The sequence below is a fragment of the Danio rerio genome, chromosome 2, assembly GCF_049306965.1.
Source record: "Danio rerio strain Tuebingen ecotype United States chromosome 2, GRCz12tu, whole genome shotgun sequence".
Classification (NCBI taxonomy): domain Eukaryota; kingdom Metazoa; phylum Chordata; class Actinopteri; order Cypriniformes; family Danionidae; genus Danio; species Danio rerio.
The window spans coordinates 54,297,501-54,312,551 of record NC_133177.1 but is presented as its reverse complement, the minus strand read 5'-3'; the positions used below and the strand labels follow the sequence as shown (position 1 = coordinate 54,312,551).

General features: G+C 36.9%; 1 protein-coding gene across 4 annotated transcripts in view; it reads left to right on the top strand.

Annotated features, from left to right (window-relative positions):
- Nucleotides 1-10,420, top strand: part of ghrhra (growth hormone releasing hormone receptor a) — a 53,621-nt gene extending 43,201 nt beyond the window's left edge. For all 4 annotated transcript variants that reach the window (NM_001131052.1, XM_073916758.1, XM_073916762.1 and 1 more), the window contains 2 exon segments: nucleotides 4,261-4,302; nucleotides 10,011-10,420. In NM_001131052.1, the coding sequence (NP_001124524.1) occupies nucleotides 4,261-4,302; nucleotides 10,011-10,166 (198 nt within the window). In that variant the 3' untranslated portion in view covers nucleotides 10,167-10,420.
- The last annotated feature ends 4,631 nt before the right edge of the window (nucleotides 10,421-15,051 follow it).

Genomic DNA, 15,051 nt, shown 5'->3' with positions numbered 1-15,051 from the left:
TGGCTCAAGGATCATGAGCTCAGGGCTCTCTCCCGGGACAGCTTGCCAAACAAGCTTTTTAATCAATCATGAGCTAAGTGTGAACTCTCGAAGTTAGTATTAAGGATATCTTTAAGCTAGTATGCTACAAAACAGTGAACAAATGAGCATTTAGAAGATATAAACCTGATATACACATCAAAAGCTTGCAGTTCGTCACTTCCGCCTAAATGGATCAACGATTTATTTTTGACGTCACCTCATATTTTAGTTTCTCATCAAATCTTCTGACCAATCAGCTGCTCTCTAGTATCTGAAATGCCTCGCCCCCTTCAAGGCACTTCTCATTTGCTTTTCATTTGATGCGCTTGAGCTCAACCGCTCTCACTGGCAGAGCTGTGATAAAACTAAACACTATTGGCTGTTTTTGAAGAGGAGGAGCTACTCTATGTCCCACCCTGTCTTTATGTTTCAGTTGAGATTATGTCAAACATTTCAAAGCACTTTTATTATTAATTATGATCATTTAAGCCTGGTGCCCTGACATTTCATCCAACCCATCAGATTATGCTACCAACACTGTATTTGAATGGTTCTGAGGGGTTGGGGTTAGGGATTAGGTAGGTTAGGGCAATATTACAGCTTCATATCACACTACTCCACATTAAAATTTACACAGGTAGCAAAATCTGATGGGTAGCATATTGCGTCATCAACATGTGCTACCTACTTTTTAAATGGAAGGTAGGACAATCTGACAAGGTTGGACAAATTAAGAGAACACCAACTCACACTGTGCGGTTTTTCCTAAGCAATTAATCTTAAACGATTGTAGCATGTCAGTGTAATGAAGTCGACGGCCCTTTGGCCGTCGGGAAGAAAGAGGCGGAGAACCGATGCAGTTTTAAAATGATTTATTAATAACAGTGACGGCAGCTCCTCACGGAGGCTGCCGTCTAAACCAAAACAAACGGACGGCAGCTCCTCACGGAGAATGCCGTCAAACTGAAAGCAAAAGTAAAATATGTCCGGGCCCGGTCCTCTCTCGGGTTCCTCTGCCATCGTTCCTCCTTTTATCGTCCAGAGCTCCTTCCGTGGGATCCGAAGCAGGTTCGCACCGCAGGTGTATCTGCTTACGCGGTGGCCTCACTCCGTTCCAACTGCTCTCGGCCACGCCTCCTCGCCACAGTCAGACTGCACAAACATGGCTCCCATGTTACACTTTTTCAGCTATCATAAAATCAGACTGAATGACAATGATGACGTGCCAAACATGGAAGAAAACTTATCCAGAGTTCGATGTCATCCATGCATGACACTTTCACAATCCCACATTCTGGATTCCTCACAGCAAACATAAACAATCTATAGCAAAGATTCTGCATACATTACACCTCAATAATAAAACCAAGAAGTGCAAAAATTATTTTGACATTTCCCTGCAGATAACGCCATCAGATATAGCGATCAAATTAAAATCTTATTTTATTTGTCACATACACAGTGTGGTATGCAGTGAAATGCTTACATAAACACTCGTGACATTATAATAATAACAACAATAATAGCAACAAGAATCTACATTTTGGAGAAATATAAATACAATAGAAAATAAATGCAAATATAAAACATGTAAAGACTTTCAATGTAGAGTAGCTCCTACAGAGGAATTACCAACCTACGTCACACGTTCCCGGTTGTAAAAAGCGTCCGGTTGCAATAGCAAACATGTCGTGTTGTGTGGTAGGATGCCAAATTCGAAAAAAGTCTTCGAAAAAACTTTTACCGTACACCACACTGCTTTTAACGCCAACTGCAGACGTCTTTGGCTAAAAGAAAGCTGAATGAAGTGAGACTTATTTAAAAATGCTCATTTTATATCAGGTAAGTTGACGCTATGCTGAATCATACTCATTACTTATTTTTGATTGCAGCAATAATTTTAGCAAAAACAGTTAAATATGGTGAATTAAACTGCGGACACTGAATGCTAAGAATGAAATGTAAAAATGTAGGTTCACACACTCTGCCGTACAGGTGGAGTTCGCTGTCAGAATGCAGTTGTTTTGCTTGTTGGTGATTACCCAGGCCTTGTCAGTTTCGTCTTCTTTCCTTGTCTTTGGCTAGGCAGAACCTCGTTTTTTAGCACTACAAAGTTTTCAATCTGGCAATCATGGAACATTATTTCTTGCACATGACCACACAGAACAACATTGTTGGCATCTAAAGACTTGTAGGCCTTTAACTTCTCTCTTGTAAAATCACTTGGAGTTTCATGAGAGTTGTATATTTGGGGCTGGATGCTTGGTCATTTCGTCATTTTCGTATCTATTTGAAGGGTGTTATCGCAAACGTACGTGTCAGCTCACTTTAACGTTAATTTTGCCGACTCACTGTGCCTATCACTGGGTGACAAGCTGTTATAATATGCTGAAAGCATTAGGTAAATAATATATATAATATGTAATCAATGTAACTTATTTCTAAGAAAAAAATAAACTCTGTACCGCATCGGATGTCATTCCCTCGCTTTAAAAGCTAGCGCTCACGTTTTTTTTTGCAACCTCCCTGCGCGTACATCCTGAATGTTTACTAACATGGTAATTCATCTATTTGTTCTTGGTTTGACTCTGAATCACAATGTAAGAAAGTGTCTGAAATTTCCTGACCCTGCCAAAACTTCATTAGAGGGGAAATATGCAAGGTGTCTGCACATTGTCTGAAAAAGCCTTGTAAGAAACTAAGTCTGCCTTAATAAAACTTCTGTGTCTTTTCACAATTACGTTCTATGCTCATTTCTTAACAAAGAGCTTAATTATCGTAGAAAGGAGAGTTCCTGAAGTTAAGTATTTAAATGATGACTTTGGAGTGATAATTCACTTACTGTAGCATGGGAAAGGTAGTGAGTCATCAAGAACCATCTGCTAATCTAAAGGCATTCTTTCAACCTCATCTATTTTAAACAGTGAGTGTTCTCACTCGTAAGTCCATCAAAGATCTGGGAACGGAAGAGAAACACCTTATTGTTAGGTCCCAAAAAGGCTTAAATTTGACTTGATGACACCTGCAGAAACCTTGATATGATTGCATTGTTGGTGAACATGTCAAACCAATGAACAAAGATCACAAATTTTATCCTAGGACTTTAGGAATCTTTTTGGATTTCCCAAATTTGTCTTAGACGAACAAATGGTGGCTGAAATCTAAGGGTGTCACGATCCTCCAAATCCTCGATTCGATTACATTTTCGATTCTAAAGGCACGATTCGATTCGATTTTCGATTATGAAAAAATAATTAATTAATGACCGATTCATTATTTGTAGCCTACCGTTTAAACTACCTGACCTGGATGGTCTTTGTTTTACCCATAAACAAATCATACAGTAAATGAATAAAGGCAAGATACACACATAATTACCACCTGTCAATCACTTTTTCTGCGGGACTCGTGAATAGGCAGTGATCTGTGTCGTTATAATGGCGTCGTTAAAAAAGACGCACAACCAACAGGAACCAGCCAACAGTATCTGAAGTGTTCGCTAAAATGACTAAATTCAAGTGAGTGAAAGATTGAAGCAGTCCTCTGACTGCCTGGACCTGCTGTCTCGAGCGCATGGCTGTGTGTGCGTCTGTGTCTGTGTGGTCACGTGATGTGCGTTTTCAGAGGTAGAGAGGAAGGAGGGCTGCTCAGAAATGCTACACGCCACTGTGGATGTCAAATCGTTGTCGTTCTAAAATGCCATTTAAAAACAAAGACAGTGTAAACAGGGCCTGAGTGTGTACTTTTCGCGAGCGGATTTGCAACGGGGGCGGGCGTAGGATCGCGATGCCGGTGTTGTCTATCAGACGAACCACCAATACGTACATAGCAGAGCTTGCAAAACTGTGTTTTTTTGTCGACAGCACGAACGTTGTCAACATAACTCACTGGAAATCCAAAATGCTTCCACACCGATGAACTTCATTAGAAGAGGAGAGGGTTTAAGCTCTGTCGACGGGTCTCCTGCTTCTGCAGTTTAACAAGCACTTCAACAAGCCTGTTTTTTTCCCGCTTGGCAAGCCAAGCTGACGTGACATGGGGGCATGGCAGCATCGACGACTCTATTTTTTGATTCGATAATCGAAATTGAGCATAAATTTCGATCGATTTTGATTAAAAATCGAAATCGTGACACCCCTACTGAAATCCCACAGTGTGAGCAGGGTATTAGTTCACAGCTTGCATGTTGTTGGAAAGGTCTGACATCATCCTTGAGAGTTTTTATATTTTTTATTTCAGGGCTTTGTGGTGGCACTTCTGTACTGTTTCCTAAATGGAGAAGTAAGTATTTCTGTAATGTAAATGTTCTGCACTGCATATTTCGTTTTTTTCTAAACCGATATGCTGTTGCCTGAATGTTTTTATATTTTCATGTGGTTGCTAGGGGAGTCCTTTATGGTTGCTAGGTAGCTGACAACTGGTTCAGATCATATAAGAAAGATGTCAAAACTCAAACCTCTTCGTTTACTGAAGGTGTTTTTCCCACTGGGTGAAAATCCAAAAATCTGTTCTCTTAGAAAAGCAATAACACACCTGAACAAGCTGCGTGATTTGATGGATCTAAAGAATATCCATACCATCAATTGTATGAGATCAGTATTGCACAAAACTAAGGTATATTACACTTTTAGAATGTATAGTAAAAAAAAGCTTACACCTTAAGGTTTTTAGGGCTCTACACTGATAACTGATTTCACCGCATGGACTAATAACCTTCTTTTTAGCTTCTAGACCTTCATTTTAGACTTTTACTCGTTTAAGTAGAGAAAAAAAAATTATGTATCATTATTATTTTTTAAATTCATAATAATGTTTCTAATGCCCTGTATGCCATGACTGCTTGGAGTCAGCTTGTTGAATAACATATAGAACAATTGGAGTTATATATTTTTCACAATTCTTTTTTCTTTAAATTAAGATGTTATACTATTTATATTGTATTCAGGTACTTTTTCTATAATACACAGTCTTAATTTGTTTGATGTAACGATTAATGATACACATCTTTGGTATTTTATTTGTTTTTTATAAGCTCAGCATCAGTGTTGGGTAAGTCACATAAAAAAAGTAAATAATTACTAATTACATCATTAAAATTGTATTTAAATTACTTCTATAATCATATTGTCTGAACAGTAACTTAATTATTGAATAAGGAATTTATTACTTGACTCAATACTACTAAAAGTCCATACCTCAATGCATATATAGACAACAGAAAATAAACATAAGTCTTTAAATCAGAGTTAAATTTTAGTTTTATTTAAAAAAAAAATACTAAATGTTAAAAATTATGTATAAAAAACATTTCAAATTAATGACACCATATTTTAAAATTGCCATATATTGTGATTCATCTTGTTCTGAATTTATTGTTCAATTGTTTTGATAAATGAAACCTTCTGTAGTTGAGAAATATCATTTTTCTGCTAAATATATTTGTACACTGTAAAAGCCAAAAGGTTAAGGTAACTCAAAACATTTGAGGAAAGTGATTGCAACAAACCATTTAAGTTCAAAGACTACTCCTAATGAGTACTGTGAACTTAATCCATGTGAGTAAATGAAGCAATCTGAGCACAGTAAAACCCAATAAATGAAGAGAACTCAAACCAACTGAGTTCTGTAAAACCCAATAAGTTAAGGCAACTTAAATCGTTTGATGAAACCGATTGCAACAAACCATTTGAGTAAAAAACAACAACAACTAATCTATACGAGTACTTTGAAGTTACTTCATTTAAGTTGAAATAATGAGGTATTTAATTAACTCTTTACCTTCAACACTAAGTTCAAAACTCTTGTCGAATGAGTAGAAGTAACTTTCAGTCAACTTTAAGGTAACTACACTAATTTCATTTGATAATGTTGGGTTTTACGGTGTACAACAAAAAATATAGAATTACTCTGCTTCTCTAAATGGATTTACCCAAAACTGTTGGAAGTACATCATACTAATATAATTAATATAGTTAAATGACCTAAAAATCAAAAGTAATACCTTTTGTAAAACTAATTGAATTACAGTAACTAGTTGTTTTGTAACTAATTACACCCATTCAGGATAAATGGAAATTAACATTTAAGTAGGGAAAAAAGGTTTTATTTAGTTCATATTTAGTTTTTAGTTTATTTTCATATTAGTTATTTTTTCAGTTCATCACTTGGGTCACGGTGACCCTAAACATTGCGGCAGCACAGTAAATCTCAACATAACATGAAGGTAAAGATTGTTTCAGTGGAAAAATGATTAGTACACTGCACCATGTTGTATTCTTCCATCTTTTTGGCACATTTGCCCTTTTCATATTTCTCATATTAGGCACTAAACAGGGCTGTGAGATCAGGTGAGAAGCACGTTTCAGACATTTAAGTAAAAAATCACCAACATTAACTGGTTTTGCTGTAGTTACACTAACATGACCTTTTGCAGTTTCTCTGTGGTGACATTTTAACATGATATTTTGTCAGAATTGCGCTGTTTTGATATTTAATGTGTTTATATATTATTAATGTATTGAAGGAGTAATGGACTATAATTGCAGTATTTATTTTTGATAAGTCGTATCAGTTGTTGTGCATGTGTATCATGTTAACTATTGTCATTAGGCTACTGTTGTTTCACAACAAATACAATAGAAACCAGTAGATAGGCTTCGTTTAGCCATGTAATACTGTGATGTTACTACAACATCAAGTTATGATAATGAAATGTATAAACGCTTCAATTACTCTCAAACCAAACCTCTGTCAAATGCACATTTTTTTAAGAGTCAAAACTATTAGAATTATCATTATTACTTGTAGTCAAATCAGGTGTTAGTGCCGAAATCTCTAGAACTTAATGCCAACGCTCTTAAATGATAGTTTGAAGTCTGGATTGTATTTGTTAACATTAAACAAATGTTAGTTAAAGAAACCAGCGATAACAATACACTTTAAAATATACAATAATCTGTTAGTTAATGCTAATATCTGCATTTAACAAAAATGTGTATAAATACAGTTGAAGTCAGAATTATTAGCCCCCTTTTGATTTTTTTTCTTTTTTTAATTATCCCAAATGATGTTTAACAGAGCAAGGAAATTTTCACAGTATGTCTGAAAATATTTTTTCTTCTGGTGGAAGTCTTATTTGTTTTATTTTGGCTAGAATAAAAGCAGTTTTACATTTTTTAAAAAACAATTTTGGGACAAAATTATTAGCCACTTTAAGCTAATTTTTTTTTTTTCGAGTGCACAGAACAAACCATCGTTATACAATTACTTGCCTCATTACCCTAACCTGCCTAGTTCACCTTATTAACCTAGTTAAGCCTTTAAATGTTACTTTAAGCTGTATAGAAGTGTCTTGAAAAATATCAAGTCAAATAGTATTTACTGTCTTCATGGCAAATATAGAATAAATCAGTTATTAGAAATGAGTTATTAAAACTATTATGCTTAGAAATGTGCTGAAAGAATCTTCCCTCCATTAAACAGAAATTTGGGAAAAAAAATAACAGGGGCGCTAATAATACAGGGGGGCTAATAATTCTGACTTCAACTATATATTTGCAATTTTTGGTGAATTTGAATACATTTAGCCTACCAATGTTAATAGATCAGGATGGAATCATAATCTGAAGCCCAAAAAAAGGACTGTGCCCATCATACATTACATGATGTGCAGACCGGTTGATTTTCATTAAATTGCTCTCAGAAGCATCCAGAATGATGTGTAAATCTGGGCAAAAGTCATGTAATACAAAACTACACGATAACTTTACGTTTGATGATAAATCACTAGCTAAATCCCCTGAATCACCCCCCCCCTCCCATCCACTACAGCAAGCTTAGTTGCATACCGAGTCAGGAAGGATTTCCCTGGAATCTTTCATTCTTCCCCTGTGTGTATTTGCGTCATCTGTAAATAAAGAAAAGATCATGCTGCAAAGCCTTGTGAGGGAAGAGACAATAGCCGAATTTCACACTGAAAAAGACAATTAGCATGTAATCACAAGGTTTGCAAAAAAAAAAAAATGCTTATTTTGCATATTTTAACAGCCATGACAACTTGTATCTGGGACATTCTAAAATGCGTAATGTGAAAAAAGCTAAACGTGGCTTAATGTACCTAAACATTAACCAGAGAAACACAATTTTCTGTCAAACATTGCTTGTAATTAACCCTAACTACTGTAAAAAAAAAAAGAACGAGTCCCAATACCATAACTTAAAAAACATCACGTAAAGCATTTTCTCCCCCATTGAAGTCTATTAAAAGGAAAACGTGGGTAACATGGGTAAATGTACCTTAAGAGCAAGCAGGGGAAACCAAATTTCTATCAAATTTTACTCGTGATTAGCACTAACTACTAGCAAAAGAATAAGCCATGTTTCCACAGTCTCGGTTGTTGTAAAGTAACAATAAGTCTTTCCTTATTGGACTTCAATGGGGGAGAAAACGCTTAACGTGATATTGTTTACTTTATCTATGGAGTTAGGGCCCGTTCTTTTGACAAGAGTTAGTGTTATTCACAAGTAGAGTTTGACAGAAATTTGGGTTTCTCTAGTCATTGTTAAGGTACTTTGACCCACATTAAGCTGTTTCCTTATAGTGGACTTCTATAGGGAGAATGCTTGAAGTGATATTGTTCACTTGATACACTAAAATAAAAGCTTGTTCTTTTAAGAGCAGAAAGTGTTTATCATGAGTATATTTTTATAGAAATTTGATTGTCTCTGGATGTTGTGAAGTTAAACTACATTAGGGTCTTATAGTGGACTTCAATGGTAATAAAAGGCTTAACTTGACATTGTTGACTTCATCCACCGAATCAGAGCTTGATCTTTTGAGTTTAGTTAGTGTTAATAACAAGTAAAATGTCATCGATTTTTGAAGTGTCCCAATTGTTGAGGTACTTTACGTTTCCATTTATAATAGACTTTAACAGCTTTTTACAGTAGTTTGGGTTAATTACAAGTAAAGTTTGACTAAAATTTGGGGTTTCTCTGGTTGAAGTTTAGGTACATTAAGTCACGTTAAGCTTTTTTTACGTTAAGCATTTTAGATTAATTTCCATCGTTATCTTTTACGACTAGCCATTGTTTACGTTTTCAAAGTATTATATCAGGCTATTTGTAACTGATTTTAATGACACTACAACTTACCTGCTCCATAAGACGTTTTTTTGGTCTCTCTTTTTCATTGTTGGGGGTTTTGATGATGTTAGTGACACTGATGAACAAATGTAAAGCATTAAATCAGGGGTCACCAATCTCGGTCAAGGGCCAGTGTCCCTGTAGGGTTTAGCTCCAACTTGCCTCAACACACCTGCCTGGATATTTCAAGTATACCTAGTAAGACCTTGATTAGCTTGTTCAGGTGTGTTTGATTAGGGTTGGAGCTAAAATCTTCTGGACACCCGGCCCTCTAGGAACAAGTTTGGTGACCCCTGCCTTAAATCTTCAGGTTCATGCGTGCTGAATGGCTGTTACTAAGGGATAAAGCTCAGGCCGGAAGTTAAGGAGAATCATGTATATTATTTATTAAAGGACCGGGGGGTAGGGGAAAGTTGGAGCACTCACTTTGGTCCCTCAGGATCTGTGCTGGTTGCGAAAATTACAAATTGAACCAAAACAAAAGATTACAATTGGCTTAAGATTGGCAAGCAAAATTCGGAACCTTGCAACATGCAGAACCTGGGAAAAAAGAAGAAAAAAAAAAATATATATATATATATATAAATAATAATAAATAACCCATTACAGTGTGTTTTATTGATGTCTACCCTAAAACTACACCTCACAGTAATGTAAAAATAGTAATTATTAATGTAGTGTCACAAAAAAACAACCAAAACGTTGGAGATTCCTCCCCAGGAAACGTGTAGCTTTAGACTTCACCTGCCAGAGGGCAAACATTACACGCTATGAAGATCATAAATGTCTCCACTTAATATAAACATTTTACATACATTTATTGTAGGGGTTTCTTTCTCTTTCAGGTCCAGGCTGAGCTGAAGCGCAGGTTATGGACGTGGCAAACACAAACACACCTGAGCCCGTGTAAAAAGCGTCGTGTCACTGTAACTCAGATCATGATGCACGAGAGCGCGCATCCGCACAGTGACGTCTGTAATGGACACATCACGGCGGTATGAACTCGCCACTGGATTATAAGACAGTATTATAAAATCTTTAAAAACTTTGAGCTTGATGACGACTGGCGTTCTGGAGTGTCAAAGATGTTCGAAACAGAGGAAATGACAGTGATCAAAGTCTGTTGCATATGGAAGTATGCAGTTGCAGACATTGAGAAGTGCAGTTCATTTGATTGGCGAAGGCCTGATTGACATTTGAAACGGCTGATTGTATTTTTGATTGTGGGAAATAAGAATGATTTTAAAATATATATATACTAAAAAACTACATCTTCATTCCCTTAAGTGTGAAAGGGATTTAAAAAACGAATCATTTACTCACTTTCTACTTGCCATAGATATTAACCTTAGATGTTGCTTACGCTGCTGTTGTCGATTGGAAGGAATGCGTCAATAGAGCCGCCATTTTAGTACAGGGTAGTGCTCCTTTGAAATGAATGTGGAAAAAAGGTGCAGTCGAGGACTGGCCATCTGCAGCCATAGATATATACAGATATATACACATATCTATGATCGGGAGTTTTCCCGGTGTTCAGTATGCATTTGTTTTTTAATTATGAAAGTTATACATTTACATCACTTTGATGGATAATTGACCACACAGGTATTAAAAAACAAAGAGTGTTTGTGTGCATAAAAATGTATTATCCTCCCTCCCTGTTAAATTTAATCTAATCCATGTCCTGAAACACACCCTATCTCCTGCTTTCACTTTTAATTCTAACAGAGGGAGCGATTCATTTGTGAATGAATCCCCATTATGAACGACTTGACCTTCGAAACATCGATATCGCTGCGTCTCAATGTACATATCCACCTTTCTGATCTAAACGGTGTAAAACATTTGTAATATTCAATAATTTATGGTGGGGAGTATGCACATGTGGCGCAGTGGGTAGCACGTTCGCCTCACAGCAAGAAGGTCGCTGGTTCGATCCTCGGCTCAGTTGGCGTTTCTGTGTGGAGTTTGCATGTTCTCCCTGCGTTCACGTGGGTTTCCTCCGGGTACTCCGGTTTCCCCCACAGTCCAAAGACATGCGGTACAGGTGAATTGGGTAGGCTAAATTGTCCGTAGTGTATGAGTGTATGTGTGGATGTTTCCCAGAGATGGGTTGTGGCTGGAAGGGCATCCGCTGCGTAAAAACTTGCTGGATAACTTGTCGGTTCATTCCGCTGTGGCGACCCCAGATTAATAAAGGGACTAAGCTGACAAGAAAATGAATGAATGAATGAATGAGTATGCACATTGAAGCGCAGTCACTGTTATGTTATCAGCCACCCTTCAAAAACTAGTCGTTACTTCTCTTAGTCGACAATAATACAAGTTTCAAGCACCTCAGCATCTTGTTGTCATATTTCATTTACATTGTTTGCTGATTTTATTCAGGAAAACTAGCTTAAGCTTGGAATTTAGGTTGAATTGGTGCTACTTTGCCTTATGGTCAAGTGACTGTATCACCATTAATAATGTGACTGGTTGAGCACAAAGATTCGTAACATACAAAAACGTAAAAAACGAAATCTTCCTTATTAAATGTTCTGCCTTTGTGCTGTTTTCTTTGTTTGCTCATTACTGAACCCGTACGTAGCCCAAAAAGTCCAGTATCTTCAGATTGGCTTTACTCTTGGCTAGTGCGGTTGAATGAGTTTTGTCCTGGAAGCACTGTACAAATGTGGCGGCGTTATTGAGGCATGCTCAGGGTCTGTATGCGATATCTAGTGTATATAGCGATATCTATGTCTACCTGCACTCTAAAAATGCAAGGCTATTTTAACCTTACCCAACATTGGGTCAATTATGGACAACCCCAAAGTTTACTTAATTGCTTTCAATTAAATTTGAATTACACTTTATATTTGAGTTTGTGCATGTATGTTTGACCCAATGTTGGGTTAAACAATCAGGCACTTTTTAGAGTTTGTTGAACATAGAAATATTTTCTGAAGAATTTTACATCCCAGCTAGCTTTATTTGTATAGCGATTTTACAATATAGCGCTTTTACAGTAGCCATTGATTTCTTTATTTCCCACTTGCTAATGGTTATTTTTCAGAAATGTATTTTGTGTTCAATGGAGGAAATAGGTTTGGAATCACTTGATTGTGAGTAAATGGTGAACATTTTTATTTTCAGATGAACCATCCCTTTAAAATTCTGTACATGTAGTAAACTACAGAGTTACTAATGTTACATTTCTGGTGACAAATATTTGTTATTGCTGATGGTACTGCAGATGCATCAATACTCAGGTTAGACATTTCTCATATGCCAGTGCTTTTTTTATCCACCATATCTTATTTGACTTTTTTTTATCATGGGAACAGACACACAATTTATAATGTGTGAGACTTTCAATGTCAGTGGTTTCAGTTTATTCACAGCTGTATACAGCAAACTACTTCATAAATGATTTTAAAGCATTGTCTTAATTAAAAACACATGTCAGTAGCACTGCACACTGTTTATTTATTTACTGCAACTAAAAGTATCACATATTTAAGGATCAAGACATAACATTAATATTCTGAACACTGACAAAAATATAATCATATAAAATCTTTGCAGCATATCGGTGTAGAAAATTAAATGAGAAATTCTTTTTAAGGTACACTGCTAAAGCTCTGTAATGTTTAATTTTTGAAGATTGTATTTCAGGATGCTTTGATGGTGAATAGAAAGTTAATAAGAACAATATTTATGTGAAATAAATGTTTTAGTAATGATACTTTGATTATTGCATCCTGCATAATAAATGTTATTATTTCATATAAATATGATATCATATATTAAACCGTTGCTACTTCACAAATGTCACTTTAGAGCTAGTATTTAAATGATTCTCTAGCATAATGTCTAAAGTAATGACAAAACAGGTGATTTTGCTCACATTTTAAGATTATAAAGCTGAACAACATGCCAGAGATTTCCCAGTTCTCTGTTGCAATCAGATCACAATAATTAACCCCGAAAAAGGCAAAGCAAAGCAAATACTAGCAGGTTACTATGCTTTAAATACAGCACTACAACATACAAAAGAGATTGACTAACCTGTCATTTAGAGAATGTCACTTACCTGTTTTATAATGATTTGATGAGCTGTAGTCTGAAGTTTTCCGCTTTTTCCTCCCTTAAGGATGTATTATGTGGTCTCTGTTGCCATCTTGGGGCAGAACGTCAACCCTCTTGAGACAGTCCTCGCTGCAGCCCGTAGCTTGATGATGTCGTTGACCAGGTCCGCTACATAGTCGATGATCGTCTAAACCTCCTCCTACCCTAAATCCCACCATCACAGTAGCATGGGGGCTACCTTAGTTGGCGGTACAAGGTCCGCTACATAGTTGACAATCGCCTACACCTCCCCCTACCCTAAACCCAACCGTTACAGTAGCATGGGCGTTACCTTAGTGGGCAGAACAAGGTCCACTACAAAATTGACGATGGCCTACGTCAGGCATGTCCAAACTCGGTCCTGGAGGGCCGGTGTCCTGTAAAGTTTAGTTCCAACCCCTATCAGACACACCTGGACTAGCCAATCAAGCCCTTACTAGGCTTTCTAGAAACATCTTAACAGGTATCTTGAGGCAAGTTGGAGATAAAATCTGCAGGACTCCCGCCTACAAGAGCGAGTTTGGACACCCCTGGCCTACGTCATCAAGCTGCAAGCTGCAGCAAGGACATCTTAACTTTCTTTGCTCTGCTCAATGACAGGCTAATGGCCGGCAACGAGCTGCATCTCAAAAATTATAAATATTTAAAATAGGCACTATCCTTATAAATAAACTGCATAGTTCAATTCAATTCAATTCAGCTTTATTTGTATAGCGCTTTTACAATGTAGATTGTGTCAAAGCAGCTTCACATAATGGTCATAGTAACTGGAACAGTGTAGGTCAGTTTTTAGTGTTCAGTTCAGTTCAGTTTAGCTCAGTTCAGTGTGATGTAATCATTACTGGGAGTTCAAACACTGAAGAGCAAATTCATCGATGCGTAGCTCTACCAATCCTGAACCATGCGAGCCAGTGGCGACAGCGAAGAGGGAAAAAAAACTTCACCTGATGGGAGTGAAAAAAAAAACCTTGAGAGAACCAGACTTAGTTCGGCACGACCATTTTAATTTCTCCGCTGGCCAAAAGTCTTGTGCAGAGCTTCAGTCACCGCGGTGGAAGCTGGAAGATGGCCACAGCGAAGACTCGTCTGTCCCTGGAGCGTTGCTGGAATCAGACACATGTTCTCACTCCCCATGACCATCAGAGCAGCAGCAGCTCAGGATATGGCCTAGTCCCGGATATGGAAACCTTGGGATCATCTCGTCGCTGGTCTTGGATGCAATTAGTGACTCTAGTTGCAGTCTAATCAGCTACATTCTCTCCTAACAAAGCCTCAAAAGTACATTATGTTGTCCAACTGCTACAATATTTGTCAAACTGTAGTGAGTTTATTGATCTGCTGTCACTCTGTGTGGGCGGAGTAATACACAAAGGTGAAGAGGAAGAGTGCTGTTACTGCAGAATATCGCACGACTATCAGCCAATTAGATTCGAGAACCAGACAGAACTGTTGTGAATAAATATATATTTATATAGAACTTTTATTTTGCAGGATGCATTAATTAATATATCAAGTAAATATTTATATCAAGTACATCAGCTGAATACCAATAACATTTGAGCACCGACACTGTAAATTTACTGTAAATGTTGTTACATAAATAAAACAGGCAATGACTACTTTTTAAAAAGGGAACTTTAAGTAATATCAATCAGTTCTGTGTTAAAGGCTCACACTACACAGAAAACGGTGTTTACAGTTGTAAAAGATGCATTGTGTTGCACTGTTTGTATCATTTAAATGATTCTACTTTGTACTTCTTTTAGCGGTTCTGAC